This window comes from Pan paniscus, chromosome 1, assembly GCF_029289425.2.
Source record: "Pan paniscus chromosome 1, NHGRI_mPanPan1-v2.0_pri, whole genome shotgun sequence".
Classification (NCBI taxonomy): Eukaryota; Metazoa; Chordata; class Mammalia; order Primates; family Hominidae; genus Pan; species Pan paniscus.
Genome location: NC_073249.2, coordinates 62,764,158 through 62,784,342, shown reverse-complemented (window position 1 = coordinate 62,784,342; position 20,185 = coordinate 62,764,158). Strand labels below are relative to the sequence as shown.

General features: G+C 34.6%; 1 protein-coding gene across 3 annotated transcripts in view; it reads left to right on the top strand.

The window, feature by feature from the left end:
* PLA2G4A (phospholipase A2 group IVA) overlaps positions 1-20,185 on the top strand; it is a 159,612-nt gene that overhangs the window by 100,380 nt on the left and 39,047 nt on the right. For all 3 annotated transcript variants that reach the window (XM_003815590.5, XM_063598290.1, XM_055110376.2), the window contains exons 8-12: positions 3,005-3,141; positions 9,245-9,467; positions 10,208-10,322; positions 16,904-17,041; positions 17,136-17,228. In XM_003815590.5, coding sequence (XP_003815638.1) covers positions 3,005-3,141; positions 9,245-9,467; positions 10,208-10,322; positions 16,904-17,041; positions 17,136-17,228 — 706 coding nt within the window. The remainder of the gene's footprint in view (positions 1-3,004; positions 3,142-9,244; positions 9,468-10,207; positions 10,323-16,903; positions 17,042-17,135; positions 17,229-20,185) is intronic.

Genomic DNA, 20,185 nt, shown 5'->3' with positions numbered 1-20,185 from the left:
TTGTGTTTAAATTGCTTTATTTTTAAAAATGGGGTTATAGGCCCAGTGTGGTAGCCCATGCTTATAATCCCAGCATGTTGGGAGGGCAAGGTGGGCAGATCCCTTGAGCCCAGGAATTTGAGACAAGCCTGGGCAAACATAGTGAAACCTTGTCTTTACAAAAAATACAAAAATTAGCCAGGTGTGGTGCACCTTTAGTTCCAGCTACTTGGGAGGCCAAGGTGGGTGGATCCCTTGAGCCCAGGAGTTTAAGACCATCCTGGGCAACATGGCAAAACCCCGTCTCTATGCCAGTACACTCCAACCTGGGTGACAGAGACTCCAGCTTGGGTGAGAGAGAGAGAGACCCTGTCTCAAAAACAAAACAAACAAACAAACAAACGGAGTAATAGTATGTACTGATAGGTTATGAAAATTAAACGTATAATGTAAATGCATGCTTAACAAATGAAGGTAATTATAATCTGCACAGCCAATTATTTGATTATTCAACTTTACGTACAAATATCTGAACATTTTCCTTCCCCTGATGACAACAGAAGTATCTGAATTAAAACCCTGACCTGAAAACCTCCTTCAGAAGTACTCCAAAGCAATAATGAGAACAGCAGGTTACCTAACATATGAATTCCAGTTTAATAGGAGGCTGTTTCCAGAAAATTCCAAGCAACATACCATAAGCATCTTCAGTATGTGTCGGGCTGTTGACATTTGGAGAAGGACATCTGGGAAGTTGTTTTCTCAGGATTAGAGAAGCTCTTATGTTCATTTTTCCAGTTTCTCTTATTAAATCTCTTGCTGAATAACAGTGCAGGCTGTTTGCTGTGTGTTGAAATGAATTGTATAATCTGTTACTAAGAACTTTTTTTCTCTATTCTAAACTATGTGATTTGTATTGGGTTGGTTATTTTTAATAATACAATGCTACAATTAACCATACCTATAGACTCAAATGCCCCCAAATAATTTTTGAATAAGAACAACCTATCTTTTACAGTATTTATCTTGAAAGTGTTTTTCCTCAATGCCCTTCATAATCCTATTTTCCCAACTCCCTAATATACACCTGCTACAATACTAAGACCCCAAATATTTTGGTACCCAAATTGCATACCCTTTCCTGCTTATGCCTATCTTGGCCTGAACCTTAGGCCCAGAACTGAGCACATAGCAATGTTAAATGTTTGCTTTTATTGTTATCATTATTGTTATTATACTGCCTGTAAACTCAACCCCCTTTCAAGACTGAATTCAAATCCCTCCTCTTCATTCTAACTTTATATCTAGCTTCCTTACAACTACTGCTGCACCTAATACTTTATTGTACTCTACTCATCCTCTGTATAACCTACTTTAGTTTCCTACCTTAACTTTATTTCCCCCTCCAGACAAGCTTTTAAGGACTTACATATTTTACTTTATTTACAGTTTTAAAATCTTTGTTTGAGAGCTTGGTATTTATACAAACCCATATACATCTATATAAAGATACATAAAGATACACACACATACACACACATGTACACATACATACACATACAGATTCAAAGCCATTTAGATCCTTCCATTGCACTGCACTTGTAGAGTGTGCTTTCATTATGAGGTTTCAAGTTTGCATGTAGTTTGATGTCTAGTGTTTTTTGATTTAAGACCACTTGTTAGAGTACAGCTCTGGGTTAGGAATTTAGTCCTAGGTGTTCTACTGTTCACTGCTCTAACTCTAATAAGATCTGACCTCTGCAGATTTATCTTTCCCAATTTAAAGCAAAAATGTTTGCTATTATTATTATTATTATTATTACACTGCCTATATACTCAACCCCCTTTCAAGGCTTAATTCAAATCCTTCCTCTTTGTTCTAAATTCTTATCTGGCTTCCTTACAACTGCTATATCTTATGATTATACAATCTTTTTGGTCCTTCTGGTTGTAAAATAATCATTCCATGAATATATGTATACATCATATTGGTAAGTGGCCACTCAGGGATCAGGTGCCAATGCTGGAAACACAATGCATTCATGTTGTATATTCAGCATTTGTAAGACTGAGTGCACTGTTTCTTCCTTCACCTAACTTCATGCCTTGGGATCCTTGTTCTGGGTAATGATAGCATCATCTGCTTAAGAGCAAAGCTAGAAACCCTAAGTCTGACCACCCACCTTCCTCTCTTTTACTGCTAACATCAGATCGGTCACTAGATGTTAAAGATGCTCTCTGTAAATGTAACCTGAAGGCAAGGTGCTTACTCAACTATGAATTACCAGCTAGTAGATCTTACACAAGAAACATCATCATTATATAACTTTCATTTGCAAAACCAGCAAATACTTTCCTTCTGCTCACCTTACATGATTTCTGAGAGAGTTAAATAAGACAATGTCCCTGAAAGCAAGCCAAAAATTTGCAAAATGTTGAACAAATATAGAGTATTATTGTTATTATTAAATAGAGTAAGTTGGTCATTTTAATAATATCTTTTTTCTAATAGACATTGCTTTTTTTATTTTCTTATATGAAACATTCTTTTCTTTTTCTTTTTTCTTTTTCTTTTTGAGATGGAGTCTTGCTCTGTTGCCCAGGCTGGAGTGCAATGGCACGATCTTGGCTCACTGCAACCTCTGCTTCCTGGGTTCAAGCAATTCTCCTGCTTCAGCCTCCAAAGTAGCTCAGATTACAGGCACCCGCCAGCACACCCAGCTACTTTTTATTTTGTGTTTTTAGTAGAGATGGGGTTTCACCATGTTGGTCAGGCTGGTCTCGAACTCCTGACCTCAGGTGACCCACCCGCCTCGGCCTCCCAAAGTGCTGGAATTACAGATGTGAGCCACTGCACCCGGCCTTATTTTCTTCCTTTAAAAAATTAGGCATTACTAAAGTATGAAGTTAACTTACACTTCTTTGTGACAAAATATGGGATGTATAACATAAAGATTGAGACTAAAGGGAACTGTATTTTATGATTTTTACTTTGTGTACAAATCTCTCTGTTGCATCATTTCAGGTGCCTGTGGTAGCCATATTGGGTTCAGGTGGGGGTTTCCGAGCCATGGTGGGATTCTCTGGTGTGATGAAGGCATTATACGAATCAGGAATTCTGGATTGTGCTACCTACGTTGCTGGTCTTTCTGGCTCCACCTGGTTAGTATACATTTTTAATTTTAGTTTTATAACTTTAAATATTTAGGATTTATCTAACTCAAGCACTAGAAGAGAAAAGGGGATTTAGAAAATTGATCATTAATTTAAATTACTGAAACTTTCCAGTTTGATGCCACAATCTGCTTTAAAAGATTTTTTAAAGACAAATCCATACTTAATAATAACTTTTTGTTGCAAATTTACTTCTTTTAAGCCATTTTGTAACTTAAAATGTGGTTAAAACATAAAATAAAAAAGACTAATTGAAAATAGTTCTAGATAAAAATAGAAGTGGAACAACATACTCCACCCATAATTAATTTAATCTTCTTGTAATTTGCTGATTTGTAGTCCTTCAGTGAACACGTCTAAGTCTACATGATTCACTACATATTCATTTTCTTCTTTAGGGCAAATAGAATAAGATGCAAGATACCATAGTATACAGAACAAAGAAAACATTTTTTTGAATATAGAAATATAATATATTTCATTGATTTTCATCTAACTAAATATGAAATTAGTCTTTTAAATTTAGGTGGAGACTTAAAGCATCCATATATATAATACTTGCACCCTGTAGGTTTTCACAAATATTTTTATAAAACATTTTCCAAGAAGATATTACATACTTTTCGGTTTGCTTACCTCACATAAGCACATTGAAAATCAAATGAAAAGTCCTTGCTCACATGTCTCAAATAAGAGTATCATCTTATTACTAAAGATCTGTCTTGGACTTACAAGGCCTTTTTAGTCATTCAGCCATGGCAAACTCATCTATCAGAATATCGTATTATATATGTCTAGCATTTTAAAGTTTCTGTGTCATTTTATCTTGTGAGATGGGTATGAATTTATTCATTTTAATGCTAAAGAAAATTTGACTTAGAAGCTAAATGATTTGTCCAACATCACTAGTAGAGCTAGCATATAAACTCAGGCTTTTGATCTGTCATTCTGAGTTCTTTCTACTAAACCACACTCTTTTCTGGGACATCTATATATTTTACAGGGAGTTTCACATTTAAATCATCCACAGTTTCTTAAATGTTTTGAATCAGATTTAGTCATGAAACAAAAACTTAGAGCCATCATTGCCATCTTCTCTATATGTACCCTCAAAATGATTTATTTCTTCTGAAGGAAGGGTGTAGCCCATCATTATTCTTTCCCTTGAAGGAAAGAGCAGGCATCTGCCTGTTTAATGAGTAATGTGTTAGAAAATCTTGGACCCTTACATTAGTTCACCTACTCAATCATTTTGTTATTATTCTTTGAGTGGTGTTCTTTCTTTGTACTCACTGTTTATTACATCCTGTTGTCCATCACTGACAACTGGAAGAAGCTTACTTTCTTAAACTCATCTAATAAAGCAAGACTAGACTTTGAGTGCTGATTTGGGGATATAATTGTGTATGTGTGTGCTTGATTAGAGATATAGTCATTGCTTTGGTTATAGATTTGGTGCAATATCTTCTCACATTCCCCTGTCAGTAAACAAGTCCTGTAAAATGTAATTAAAAGGATTTTAAATGTGCACATATATATATATATATAGAGAGAGAGAGAGAGAGAGAGAGTAATTAAAAGGATTTTAAATGTGCACATATATATATACAGAGAGATTAATTAAAAGGATTTTAAATGTGCACACACACATATATGTATACTTCTACTCTATCTTTCACAGTCTTATTTCCATAAAGATCAGCTTTTACCTTTTTATTTCATTGCCTTAAAAGGCTGCTCACTCCTTGTAATAAATTTTCACTCACAGACCACTTAATTTGCAAAGTTCTTATTTTCCTTGACTTCTCAGTGTATGTGGTGTGGGGGAGGGAGGAATTGGAGATTGAGACATTTCACACATTGATTTGTGCTTCTTTCTAATTGTTCCTATCATGCCTTTTCAGTTTTATTTCATCCTCTCTGATTGGCCTCTCCTCCATATATTGTCCCTACCACTTCCACAATTTCTCTCCTTAATGTGGGCTTTCCCTCACGGCTTCTCTTTTGGTCTATTATATCCATATGTCCTCCGTAGGTAATTCCACCAACTTCTGCCATTTTAGCTATTACCACCAAGAATTTAATTCATGGAACCCTGTAACACTCCAAAACTTCATAGATAAAAAGAAAATAAAACCCTAATGGAGACTGCAAATAAGCTGTCATAGAGGAGAATCAAGTAAAAGATGGTATCTAGAGGGAAGGATGCTTCAAGAAGGAGTGGGTGTTTTAATAATGTTGAAAATCTGTGAAAAGCTTAGCAAAGGACTGGGTTTGGTTAGTGGTTTTAGCAGGAACCACTAGTAAAAGTAATTAAAAGATACTTTTAAACATGAGATTGTAAAAAATAAGAAGTGAATAAAACATGAGAGTACAAAAAATAGGCATATGAACCTCATAAAAGCCATCTATTATTTCAAGTACTTTGTTTGGAAAGGGAAGGAAGCAGCTCGGTCATTGTTTGAAGGGAACATAGGGCCCAGGGAAGGGTTTTTATTTTTTTTTTTCAGAATTTAAGGGAGTTGAGCATTTTCTAGATGTCTGAGATGTAGGAAATAATGTAGAGGCATAGATGGAAGATAAAGAAATAGAAGATAATAGAAGATAAAAAGAAGATAGAAGGTAAAGAAAATAGATAGAAAAAGACTCCTGCAGAGACAGGACACAAGATTGAAAGCACAGGTGAAGGTGTTAACCAGGGAAAGAAGAGATGCTCCCTTACCAGAAGAAAAGGTGGCCAGGATGATTCATGTTCACAGTTCTCTCTTAAAAAGTACAGGTGAGAAGGTAAAAAGTTCAAAGGAAGGAAGTCGGAAAGTCTTGGAAAAACACATTACGCTTCTATGTTGTGTAACCTTTTATATTCTGCTGATACACGGCCATTATTTGGTATAAGTGAGGTAATATGGAAATATGTGGAGAAGCCCTGGACCTCCCAGAAAGTTTTCTGTGATCACAAAAGAGAATTTTAGGTAGGACAAAGCTTCCCTTATACCTGCTACTACCTTTATGGTAATTACTTCTGAAATTAATTTTGGATGATAGTTGTGATTCATTAAATATAAGTATTAGCCAACCTGGAGACCCGAAATGAGTGAACTAAAAAAACAGGACAGTAATCCTGTGTTCTTTTACTCAGGATTAGTACAGCTTTCTTCCTCAGCTGTTCTTTCATAGCATCGTAAGGGGCTATCGGATGTTGACTGCCAAGTTTGTACAGTATTACCATCTAAAAAGAAATCAGAACAGCTCTGCATCTATAGACAGTATGGTCCAATTTATTGAACTAACTAAAATAGAATTTGGGAGCGAGAACTTTCAGTTTAACAGTACAAAAAATTCTTAGAACAATGAAAAAAGAAACAATATTAACAGAAATTGTCACGTAAGGTGTGACAGGATCAAAGGTCAAGATATGTGTTAGAGAAAATTTGTTGTTTAAGAGCTAAGTTTGTCTTGTTCCCTAATGAATCTCTCTTACCTAGCACAGTGTCTGACTTTCCTTAGGTCATAGTTGCTTAATCACTGAATGAAGAAATGTGTTAAGTGACTGTGTTTTATGGGAAAATTAATTTAGGGGTTTTTAAAGGGTTTTAAGATATTTCCTTAACAGATGTTGAGGGTCTTCTCAAGTCATTCCAAATCTTAGTTGCAGATGAGAATCACTTCTGCTCTTTTTTAAGCACAAAAATTCTAAATGTTTAACCCTAAATGTTTACCCCGAAGGTTTGGATTCAGCAAGTCCTGGTGGTTAGCTACTGATATTTTAAAACATTGACCATTTGATTTGGAGACAAGCATTGAACTGAACATCACTTCCTCTCTGGCATGATTTAGATTTAAAATGTCACAAAATCTAAAATGCATATAGATAAAAAGAATGAGGTGTCTTATCATATAAATATGTTGAAAAATTCGAGGCAAATATTTCCAGATTTTTATATAAATAAACCTAAGTCCCTTTCACTCATTAATTAACTAATTTATAGAGGCCCTGCTATGTCTAAGCTACTCTCTTTTTGAAACTTGATTGGTATAATTGGGAAACATTATTGGTAAAGAGATGAAAATTAAGGCTTAACTATAGAGTTAAAAACTGGGGTGATACTTTTATGTTTTATTTTTTTATTTTTTGAGATAATCTCACTCAGTTAGATGTAACTGCAGGGACACCATGAAAAGATTATCCAACTCTCCTTGTGAATTCTAAGGAATATGTGTCATAAATGCTGAACAAGCAGAGACCATTAACCCAATGCCAATGGTTGAAGTATTCTAGGTTTTTCTGTTTCTCACCAGGGTTTGTATTTCCAAGCCAACTTTTTCGTGAGACAGGAAAAGAGAGAGAGAGAGAGAGAGAGAGAACACCAGATTACTTCAATCTTCAGAGAGTACATTGTGCATTTATTAAAAGTATGAGAAGGTCCAGAATATCATATCTTTTTTGATTTGGATGAATCACATGGTAGACTTTGGAATAACTATAGGAATAAATGAATTGTGTATCTTTCAAGTATTCAATGCTGCATTTTTATAGATATTTCGTGATTATACTAAGTTGAGTTGAGCAAGAATATTTGATTTATCATTATCACATGTTGAGGGAACTGTTTCAAATTCAATTTGTTGTACAAAAATCATTTAAAGTTTTTTTTTTCTGCACATGTGATCCATTGTGGGTCTGTTACCCTCCATTTATTAACTGATTATTATTCTCAGCTTGTCTCCAAGGAACTCAAACCCAATAAGGAATTATAATTTATTGTGAAATAGGAATAGTTTGGTCTTTAACAACTGAAGTCTTGTATAATAGACTAAAAAAAAAAGCCTACTGGGGAGAGGATAAATTTTGAATTCCAGTTCCGCTGTTATAAACTGGGGAATATGAGCATGTTATTTAAGTTTCCCAATGCTCTTTTTCTTGATAATTAAAATAGAATATTTGAAAGCCACCGTGAGTCTTCAAGACAACAGCTTATGAACAATTAACCAACACAGTGCCCAGAATATAGTAGGGGCCTAAGAAGAATTAGTTTTCTCCCCTCGAAGGGACGATAACCATTATAGTAGACATTTTGATTTGAATCCCAAGGAAATAAGAGATTAAAACATGTGCTATTTTCTCCTTGGTTGGATGAAGTGATGGAATGTTTACATATTCTATTTTTATTTTGTTCTGTGAGTTTCCTAAGCTGTGCTTGTCATATGCCAGACATTAGCTAGTCACTGAGGCTAAAAAAGATGAATAAACAAAGTTTATTTCCTGAAGGAGGAGGACACAATTTCTTGAGGGAAACAGATAAGTAAACGAGTAATTAATAGTCAGCATGAGATCTACCATACTAGAGGTATTGGTTCACAGGTAGGAGCACCATAACTAAATATTTATTATCTAGATATCAAATATCAAGGCTCATGGTGATTTCCAGTTTTACCAGAAGTGGCCAAATGGCTGGCAGACAAGAGGCTTTGTAAGAAAGCATTTACTTTAAAGACTTTATTTCTCTTTAGGATTTTGCCTTCAGATTCATATGTTCAGAAATTTAGAGACCTACAGTTGACAAGATTTGAGATTTTTGTCTAGTTGGCCAATGGATAATTAAGGAGAAAAAAGGATTTTTCAAGGGAATTAGGAATTTACAATAGTTGGGACAACATATTTTCTACCTGTAGATAATCATCATGGAAATTTAGATGATCAGATTGCTTGACTAGTCTTGGAGCCAGACAAGTCAATTCATTTACATGACTCAGATGTGCTCTGTCATCAATCTCTAATACTCTGATAGAGATACTCCATTCCTGGCACACCAGACAATGGACACTAGTCCTAGTAGGGCAACTTCTCTCTTGGACTGTGGATGAAAGTTCAGTGTTTCCTCTGACACCTCTTTTTTTCTTTACCTTCATGGTAGACTAGCTCCTGTCTGATTGACACATTCTTTTCTTAAATGTTTTAATATCTGCAATCAGATAATGAAGTTAACCAAATATGTCCACCATGCTTTATTTACAGAGTGTGCCTTCTTTCTTTGGAGACTGTTGTGTAATGCTCTTTATCTTTACTGATTGTGTTTTGTTTTCTGTATAGGTATATGTCAACCTTGTATTCTCACCCTGATTTTCCAGAGAAAGGGCCAGAGGAGATTAATGAAGAACTAATGAAAAATGTTAGCCACAATCCCCTTTTACTTCTCACACCACAGAAAGTTAAAAGATATGTTGAGTCTTTATGGAAGAAGAAAAGCTCTGGACAACCTGTCACCTTTACTGATATCTTTGGGATGTTAATAGGAGAAACACTAATTCATAATGTAAGTTACAGTTCAATCTACATTGCTTTTATAACAAGTAGACAGAACATATTATAATATTATATTTTAAATAAAAGAAAATGTAATACATTTTATAAAAGTCAGTGGACTCTACTTATTTGTCCAACTATGTGTACTGAGCCCATTCTCCCCACCAGAGATTATAATTCTTCTACCTTTCAAACTAGTGCTTACTAATTCATTTCAATGATGTAAAGATTTTGAATGTGTGAGGAAGTGCTTTTGTATTCCTTTTCTCTGGAAAAAAAAAAAATTCACATTTTAACCCTTAACTGCCCATTCCCTCCAAGAATGGTAACATTTTTAGATGAGGAAGAATGAAGTTTGCCTGAATAGAGTCAAGAAAGGAAGAGGATCGCATAGAACAGACTCGCTTGATGCATGATTGCATTGATGTTTCGTTGAAGATAAAGCAGAGGAGCGCCTGTGACAGGGAGTCCAGGGGCTAAGTTTCTTCCAGGCTCCACAGTTGCTAATTCATTCTCCAGTTCAGATGTAGACATATAATCTAGAGTTATGATTATTTTTTAAATGAAGATAGTTACTTCCATAGAGCTTATTTTTTGTTGTTCATTCAGGACCTAGTAATTTCTAGAAGTAATAAGACTTATTTTTATTATAAAATTATAAGATTTTGATTGGAAGTACTATTTTGAATAGCATTCTTCCTGTGTCTGTTTATAAATTTAAAGTCATCTTTTTCTTTCTTCTGTGGACAGAGAATGAATACTACTCTGAGCAGTTTGAAGGAAAAAGTTAATACTGCACAATGCCCTTTACCTCTTTTCACCTGTCTTCATGTCAAACCTGACGTTTCAGAGCTGATGTTTGCAGGTATGCTGTTTCCTTTCTCAGAACACTTCCTGGAACCTCTGAACTGCAGTTTCCCATGGTTTTCCTTAGAGGAAGGTCATAAGCAATTTTATGGTTTTCCTTAGAGGAAGGTCATAAGCAATTTCAGTTGTTTATTTTAATGTATTTTCTGTAACATAAGACTTTGAAAATATAAGAAAATATTAAGTGAGATGATTTCCTGGTTGTAGAGAATATTCCATGAAACTAGTAACTAATGTATTTTCATTTACTATAGTAAAATAAAAATCATGGATACAATCAATCAATACAGTCAATTAATTATCCACTCCTCAGTAACTTTTGACAAAATAATATGCCTAGTGCTTTTAGGTAGTGCAAATTGTTTTACTTGTTGGTTATCTTTTCATTAATTGGGTAATATGATCTACAGTCCTCCCTTGGTACTCATGGGGGATTGGTTCCAGGCCCCCCTGTGGATACCAAATTCAGTGGCTGCTCAAGCCCCACATACAAAATGGCACAGTGTTTGCAGGTAACCTACACACATTCTTATGTATACTTTAAATCATCTCTAGGTTATTTACAATGCCTAATACAGTGTAAATGCTAGGTAAATAGTTGTTATATTGTTAGGGAATAATTACAAGGAACAAAAGTCTGTACATGTTTAGTACAGATCAAACAGTACATGTCAACAACGTTACATTTTCTGGAATTTTTAAAAAATATTTTTGATCTGCAGTTGATAGAATTTGCTGAACTCATGGGTATATAGAGCCAACTGTATGTTTGCCATTCAAAGTGCTGTTGTAATTTTTATAATTCAGCACCTAAAAAGTTCTAGTGTATATTTGTAGTGGTTGATGAACCAATGCCTCATTTTGTTAAAATCTCGGGAGTGAACACTTGTTTCTTCTCAAGCTTTGCTTCTTGGATACTATAAAAGTGCACAACACTACTCGGGAGGCTGGGGCGGGAGAATGGCATGAACTCGGGAGACAGAGGAGCTTCCAGTGAGCCGAGATCATGCCACTGCACTCCAGCCGGGGCCATAGAGCGAGACTCCGTCTCAAAAAAAAAAAAAAAAAAAAAAGGGCACAACAGCATACTTTTGGGGGGGCCTCTGTCAGTGTTAGTCTGCAGCACAATGGCATTTCTGACTGTAGCTGGTGGGCTTCATTCTATTTTTAGGAAAATTATCTCAGTGACTTCAGACACACCATGAGCTTAAAAAACCATCATGAGTGGTGTGTAATTGGCACATATATATCCAGAATCCTTTTGTAATTTTCACTTTTCTCTCAACTGCCTCTCAGACAAAAATTTTGAATAGTTTACAAAAATTAGCACACATGGGATCCATTCATTCAAATGTTTATTAAAATATTGGCCAAAATGTTTGTCATGCTTATGGTTCAGAACGCACTTATCACATTTGCTATTTTATTCCATGTTTCCGACAACCGGGGAGTAGGTATTTTTAGCTCTGTTCAACAGAAGAAAAACGAAAACCTCATAAAGATTAAATAATTTGCACATTGCTGCTTAGAACGTAATTAGCAGTGCTGAAATTGGTTTCAAAAATCCTTTGTTCTTTTTATTTTACCATACTAACTTCTGATGTGTACATAGTGATTACCGTCTATATAGATTGCAGCAGTCTGCCGGGCGCTAAGGATGAATTCCTCTTTCCTCACCACAATATATTGTCCCTACCCTATAAGACCTTATGGTCTGTTTGGAAAATTTACAATAATTATTAAAGAAGTTAAGGCACAAGAGAGTACAGAACTGTTACTATACACTGTCATTTTGACCAAGTTATATAATCTATGTTAGACCCAGTTTTCTCATCTGTTAAGTGAAGATGAGACTTCTCACAATGTGTTGCCAAAAAATGAGACAAAGTATGTAAACAATGGCAGGCCCTAATAATAAGTTTCCAGTACATTTTAACAATTTAGAATGTTCTGTGAAAGCTGTATAAGAAAAGTCAGAGGTCTAGATCTTAAAGATTAATAGGATTTGAATATGAAAGGCACATTTAATTATTGGATTGTGGAAGGGGGCATGTAGTAGGGTCAGGGATAAATCAGGTATGCTCAATGGCAACAAGGAACCACACATCTTGGGCTATAATGGGGTTCATAGTAGAGAGTTGAGACTTTATTACATAGAAAAGTAAGCGCCATAATGAAATTGCTTCCCCCCACCCATAGCTATTATCTTGTGGAGCTTTGAAATTTTTGGAATTGTTTGATCTATAACACTTGCATGCTAGTCGGATTTTTGCATGGCCAAATAAATCATCCTTCACCCAGAAAGAATTATATGGTCAAAAGAGCACTACATTCTAATTTAAAAGCCTTGTCTTACAATACTTCTAAGCTGAATACCTCAGGCTAGTCATGTAATCTCTGATTCTTATTTTCCTCCTTATTTAAAAAAATATATTAACCCTAAGATTTATCTTCCAGAGCTATTAAGGCAATAATATGAAATATGCATAAGATGAGACTGAAAACTATAAAGAGGCATATAAATATAAAAGTTTGTTTTTATTGTCATGATTGTTCTGGACTTTTCACAGTGGTTATATTTTATTCTGAATTTTTAGTCAATAGCCATTTTCAAAGAAAACCTAACTAAAATAATTAAAGAATAAATAATATTTGGGTGAGTGGATATTTTGGGTTCTTTTAGACTGAAAAAATGCTGTTTTATATTCAGTTAGTAGTCTTTGGACCTGGATGTGTCTTCTTTTGACATCTGCTTCACTGCAGTACTGCTACTGAGATGAGTGGTGCGTCATTAACCTTCATTGTTAAGCTTCTGTCATAAGGCGGTTTGAGCTGTGTCTTCCAACAGATTTAGACAAAATCATTAAACATTAATTATATGAATCTTGTACCCAGATAAGACATCTTAAGGTACATATCTTGAGTGTTCAAGTAGCTTTACTTGAATTACTGAGAAAAAAAGAATAGAGACACGTCTGTAATTTGTTCTTCTAATATATGCTTAGATTGAAAGTGGCTGTGTAGAAGAAAAAGTTGAGACAGTCTCTGAATTATATTTTTAAAAGTCAAATAATCAAATTAGCTTACAGAAGCTTTATTAACAATTTTACTTCAACAATACCGGATAACATTTTCCCTTCCTCTTGGAATAATTTTAAACACACCTTTCATTTAGAAATTTCTTGGAAATTTTCAACAAATAAACATTGGTGTTTAAACTGTTAGAAATTCCTGACTCCTCCACTACATCACATTGCTGAAAGGGCTTAAAACATTCATTTAAAAATTTCCACTGGTGAATAAACTGCATTTATGGATTACAACTTATGGTTATGAACTTAGCATCATGCTAAATTTTTTGACAGACACTTTAGAAGTACAAATATAGTACTTTTCCTCAAGAAAGTTATAATCCTATTGAAAGAGACAAAAATAAAGCATGGAAAAATTCCTATAATATACCTAGACCTGACATAAGTGTGTAGACCTGACATAAGGGTGAGATATCATAGAGTTTTAGTATAGTCGTAAGAAAGGGTGATGAAACTTGGATTTAAGTCGAATGTAGAAGGATCTATCAAGTACAGGTAAAAAGATACCTTTGTGTGGAAACAATATGAGAAAATGCTCTAAGGGAAGCCAGAGTTATGTTTTGGGCATCACCATAAAAAAAAAACAACTAGTCTAGGACTTATGCACACATTGGTGAAGAAAAGGTGTTGTATTTGGAGGCACCATTAGTCCCAAGTTATGGAATGATTTTAATTCCAGACAGAAATATTTTTATTTGATTTTGATGATAATGGAAATAGTTAATGCTTTTGTGCAGGACAATAAAATTATTTATGTAGTGTTTTTGAAAAAGGCACTTTGGTGACCAATAAAAACAGAATGGAAAGAATGAAACTGGAAGCAGAGATATCACTGTGCTTTTGTGATAAGGCCCCGGAACTAGGGACATACTGATAAGAAAAGAATAAATGGATATGAGAGGCCTAAAAGTTATCGGTGTGATGCAATGATGGATTTGATAGAGTGATAGCATGGTTTACTGAAATAGGTAAGCTGGCCCGGGAAGAAGGGTGATGAGTTCTTATCTAGGTAAGTATAGTGGGAGGAGATGACAGAATATCTGAGTGTAAGGGCCCCAAAGGAAGTTGAAAGTACATGGAGGTGCAAGAGAGAGGTTGGAGTCAAAAGGTAGAGTCACCAGCAGGAGAGAATTAGTTGAAAACTAACACCGTGAGTTCTTCAGTGAGGGGTGCAGAGCTCAGTTTAGCTTTTGAGAATGCCTATAGTTACTGTGTGCCCAGGCCACGGCGCTAATCAAGAAGAGATCGCTAGAAAAGCAGGAACCAGGAAGTTGTTATGCCTCAGTTCCCATGATAGGGTTGTGAAATTGAGAGATAGGAAATTACTTGTATGAATACAGGAATTTTCCTAACAGCCTCTGATACATTGCTAGTTATGTCTCACAAATTCCATGTAAATCATTGTAAATCACACCACTTTCTGATGAAGAATATATGTACCATTTGGCTTTGACATATAATGAATTACAATGTTATCAAAATTGTGATTTCATCACTTCCTTCATGAAAGGAAGGTGTTGTGACCTACCATTGAACAAACAATAAATATAGATCCACAATTCCTTTTCCAAACCTTTGGTGACATGTGTTTTAGAATTCAAAATGTTTGGATTTTGGAGATATAAAGATACTCATATTGTGTATTACCTAATACCCCAGTGGGTTCTTATAATCAGTGATATTTCTCCAATAGGATATATAAATATCCACATTGAGTGGGATAAATGAATTATAAGAGCCCCCACTAACATTCAAGCCTGATTTCTCACTAAATGAATTCAGATTAGATTTTACAAACAAATGAGTAACAAAGAAGCTTATGAATTTTTGAATTGTTTGGATTTTGTATTGTTGGATAAGATATTACAGACATATTATAATTTCAGAAAGAGAAAAGCTAGAAAAAAAAATGAAGTGGGATAGAGAATTATGAGTTGGGCAGGGGTGGATGATGTCGGGATTTTAAAATGGACCATCAGCAAAGACCCTAAAATAAAGATTAAGTAGGAGCAAGCATTATAACTGCAGAAGGGAATAGCAAGTGTAAGGTGCTGAAGTGGGAATGAACTTGACTTCTTTGAGGAACAGCAAGAAGATCTGTGCCATGTGGCTGAAGTGATGTGGGATACGTAAGACAAAATGTGATAGAACGTTGTTAGGAGGGATGTGGTCACATCACACAGGGAGTGGGATCTAGGCCAGGACGGAAACTTGTCGGCCCTGTTTTTATTTTCAGTGTAATGGGAAGCTTTCAGATGACACTGGTGTGCTGTGATTTATATTTTTAAAGATTTATTCTGGCTATGGGATATCAAAAAGATAATAAGTGAACAGAGTAGAAGCATTTTAGGAGGTTATTGTGGAGGTCCAGGAGAGAGAATACAGCAATTTGTATCAGTACGATCACAGTGGACAAATGGATAAGTGACCAGGTTCTAAACATACCTCCTGATAGAGCCTACAGCACTTGATTTTTCCTGTGTAAGCTATAAGGGAAAGAGAACCATCAAGGGTAATCCTGAAGTGAGTAGTGGCATGAATAATATAGTACCATTTACCAAAAAGAAGAAGAATGAAGGAGTTGCAAATGTAGAAAATGGGAATCAGAAACCAGGAGTTCTTGCTGAAGACATCAAGATGCAGATGATAATTAGACATAGTCATAGCCATGGGAATACATGAAACATAAAGTGGCTACTATTTATTGAGCAATTAAAATGTGCTATGTCCTCTTCTAAGCTCCTTACATTTCTTAACTCAGTGGATCTTCAAAACAATCCTACACACTATCGACTTGTGATATGTGATTTTATTCACATTTTATAGATTAGGGACCTAAGACAGAGAGAATAATACCCAAGTCAGTAAGCACAGCTCATAAGCAGCAAAATAGGATTTGATCCCAGACAGTCCAGCTCCAGAGCCCCTGCTCTTAGACAGTATACATCTCTAGCACTATTACCATGTTTTTCTAAGGCATTCAACCTAAAAACTTTGTATTGCAATCTTGTGGAGTTAGAATAGACAGTTAGTGAGCAAAATTGAAGTGAAGGTGAAGAAAAGATAAATGTTAGAAAACATTTTATTTCATTTTAATAAACTGTTTGAATTGCTTAGAAGAGTTTAATTTATTCTGTATGCTCCATGAAATTTATATCTAGTTAGCAGTTTTCAGTTTCCTATTCTATAGAATGAAAACTGACTTCAGAAAGACATCTGAGTTTTTAAATAGAAAAGTGCATCTAATTTCTGCAAATTAGAAGGGATCTTTTTGTATCGTCTTGTCTTATTCACCTCTAAGCGTTTTTCCCCCAACTTCTACACAATGTCATATACATAATGGACATTTGGCTAATGTTTTCATTTCGATATTTTAAATAAGTGAATGAGAATAAGCATAACATTATTAGAGTGATCATTAATTGTGCACACCATGCCATAGCATTTTCCTATTAATGGGATTGCCTTGTTTTTAAAATACTTTCAGATTGGGTTGAATTTAGTCCATACGAAATTGGCATGGCTAAATATGGTACTTTTATGGCTCCTGACTTATTTGGAAGCAAATTTTTTATGGGAACAGTCGTTAAGAAGTATGAAGAAAACCCCTTGCATTTCTTAATGGGTAAGTGATCAAAATAAAAATATATCATTGACTTGCTTGACTATTTTGAAACCTGGGATATTTTAAGTTATTTTCTGTTTCTGTTTTATTTTAGGTGTCTGGGGCAGTGCCTTTTCCATATTGTTCAACAGAGTTTTGGGCGTTTCTGGTTCACAAAGCAGAGGCTCCACAATGGAGGAAGAATTAGGTATCCTAAAGATATGCTTACATTGATACAAATCTTGCTACATTGATAAAGTTTATTGACATATATAGAGAGAATATTAAATCTTTGTAAATATTTCAACTATTCTAAATTTATTAATAATTTGGTTGAATCAATCTAAATATTTCCTAAAAATAATGTTACTTCTTAAGTATTATTTTGACACTGAGGTTATAAAACTCATAAAAATCATTGATTTCTAAGAGTAATTTTTAATAGAACACATCTCTATTCCTTTTTCGCATTATACTGCTAAACATACTATTTGTATTAGAAAGTCCTCTTTTTATCAAATAAGAATAGCTTTTTAAAGATTAGATTCACCAACAGCTAAATACAATGTAACACTGAAGCTTATGCTTGTCAGTTTATTTAACCCTTAAATATTAACTCACCAGAATTCTGTTAGCATCTTATATTAATCTATACCCAAAAGAAGGAAAAAAATCAAATCACCTCTAGTACACTTAAACTAATGATTTTCATTAAATCTAACCTATTGGCCTATAATAAATTATGAATATTTACAAAACCTGAGAAAGTAGACAATCTCAATTGGGGACCAGTGGTTTTCATTCATTATAGGAATACCATAGAAACATGTTTTCTTAAATTAATAAATTTGACTTAAAGCAAACAAAAAATTTATATTCAGTTTCTTCCAAAAGCCTTGCCACCTGTATTTTAATCAACATTAATTTTTGTGTTGACTGTTTTGACTGATAGCATAAAGAAATGGTGGCATGCTAAATCTGAATTTGGAGCCATAACAGCAGGGACCTGGGAGAAGTGCCTGATGGACTATCAACACAACTACCTACTATCTCTTCTCTATCTGGGAAGTAGCACAGATCTATCTGAGAACAAAGAAGTCGACAGAATAACATTGATGACTTTTTAAATAATTAATTTATTTGAAGAATGCTTGCATACAAAAAGCTTCCTACAGGAATTTTAAACAAGCTGTCCTTGGTTATCCCAGGCAATGTCAGTTGATTTAATTAAGTTTACATGCAAAAGAGAATACAATTGTAACATTAATTGGAACATTAAGTTGGCTTATAAGCAGTATTTCCACTGCTCCTACAATTGATTTTAGTTATTTGATAATTTATTTAATATTTGTATTTAGTGTGGTAAACTCCTGTAGTTCATAATATTTTCAAGAGTGTCATTTGTATTTTTGTTAGTTCTTAATGAATAATGGAAAAGTTATCTTATAATTTCATTGGAGCCAAAGATTTTAAAATAAAAATAAAAACAAACACACAAATAAGGCACCTTGTGTTTGTTTATTTTCTGTCCTCTGATCATCACCCAGTTAATGAGCAAACGAGGTAGGTGGCACCCATGAACCTGCTGTGACATTTACCACGGGGCACATTCTCCTAAGAGTAACTGCAAGGCAATGTGTATAATGATAAAATGATCTCACTTGATTTCTTTTAATGAACATTACATCCCAGATGAATGTCCTGTTCCCAACTCTTTGTGGAAATAACAAACCCTTTCTCTAAGTTATGTGAAGATTTTAGAAAAAAAAAAAGAAGAAGAAGAAAGAGAAGATCACATATTGAGGCTTGCTTCCTGTGCCCCTCTGTTCAATAATCCAGATAACCTAGGGTTTGTTGTTTTTTCTTCTTAAGGCAGGAAGAGAATAGGACTGAAATAACAGATCTGAATGTGGGTGAGACAGTGGCTAAAAGCCAAGGAAAAGGAGGAGGTTTATACTAGGTAGTTTTGAGAAGGTTCTTTGTTGAGAAGTTTCTTTAGAGGCCGGCAGTCTGGCAGCTTATTGACTCGGACTGTGTGTCAGACTGAGGGGGAATATCGTGTATGTGTGATCCGCCAGTCAGCAGGAAGCATGTTACCTCAGATTAAGTAAGGATTTCCAGAAATGAAACCAGAGAGGTGACCAAGAGGACTCTGAGGACTCCTGGTGACTACTCTATCCTTTGGCTGACTGAAGTCTATCTCCTAAAGGAGTGTTCAGAGATGATTTTTACTTTTTTGTTTTCTTCCTTCTGAAGAAAGACTTTAAGGTAAATTGGGCTACAATCAGGTAACTCTGAATGAAATTACTTACTCTCTAAGGAGTTTTGAATGAATGTGAAAAATTTACACTTTTGAGAGATAGAGTTGTACATTATACTAGGATGGAAAATATGTAAATTCAGAATAGTTAGCTATTCATATCATGAAGTCTTCCTTACAAATAAGACAGTATTTTGGTGAACTATTTTCTTAAACTATCATATGTGACAGAAAGAAAGAAAGGAAAGAAAGAAAGAAGAAAGAAAGAAGAAAAAGAAGGAAAAAGAAAGAGAAAGAAGGAAGGAAGGAAGGAAAGAAGAAAGAAAGAAAGAAAGAAAGAAAAAGAAAAGAAAGAAAGAGAAAAAGAAAAGAAAGAAAGAAAGAAAAAAAAGAAAAAGAAAGAAAGGCAATAGAAAGAAAGAAAATACTTAAGGAAGGAAAAGAAAATAAATGTAGGACTAGAAACACACCTAATGTATATGGCACCTGGGATAGATCATTTCTTAACATCTCCCACACCTCTGTGTAACAAAATTACTATTGATGATAGCCACGAAATGAAACTAATAATATTAGCTTGTGAATATTTAATCAGATTTTTTATGTATAATCATGCCAGTGAAAACTTAAAAAATAAATGTCAATCCATTGCCTTAAGCATTTATTAACCCTTCCATTACTAACTCTTGCTCATTCATGCACATTTTACTTGAAAAAAGACAACTGGTCTGGGCACTGTGGCTCACACCAGTAATCCCAGTTCTTTGGGAGGCCAAGGAAGGATGATCACTTGAGTCCAGGAGTTTGAGACCAGCCTAGGCAATAGAGTGAGACTTCATTTCTACCAAAAAAAAAAAAAAAAAAATTAAAAAAATTAGCCAAGCATGATGGTCCATGCCTATAAT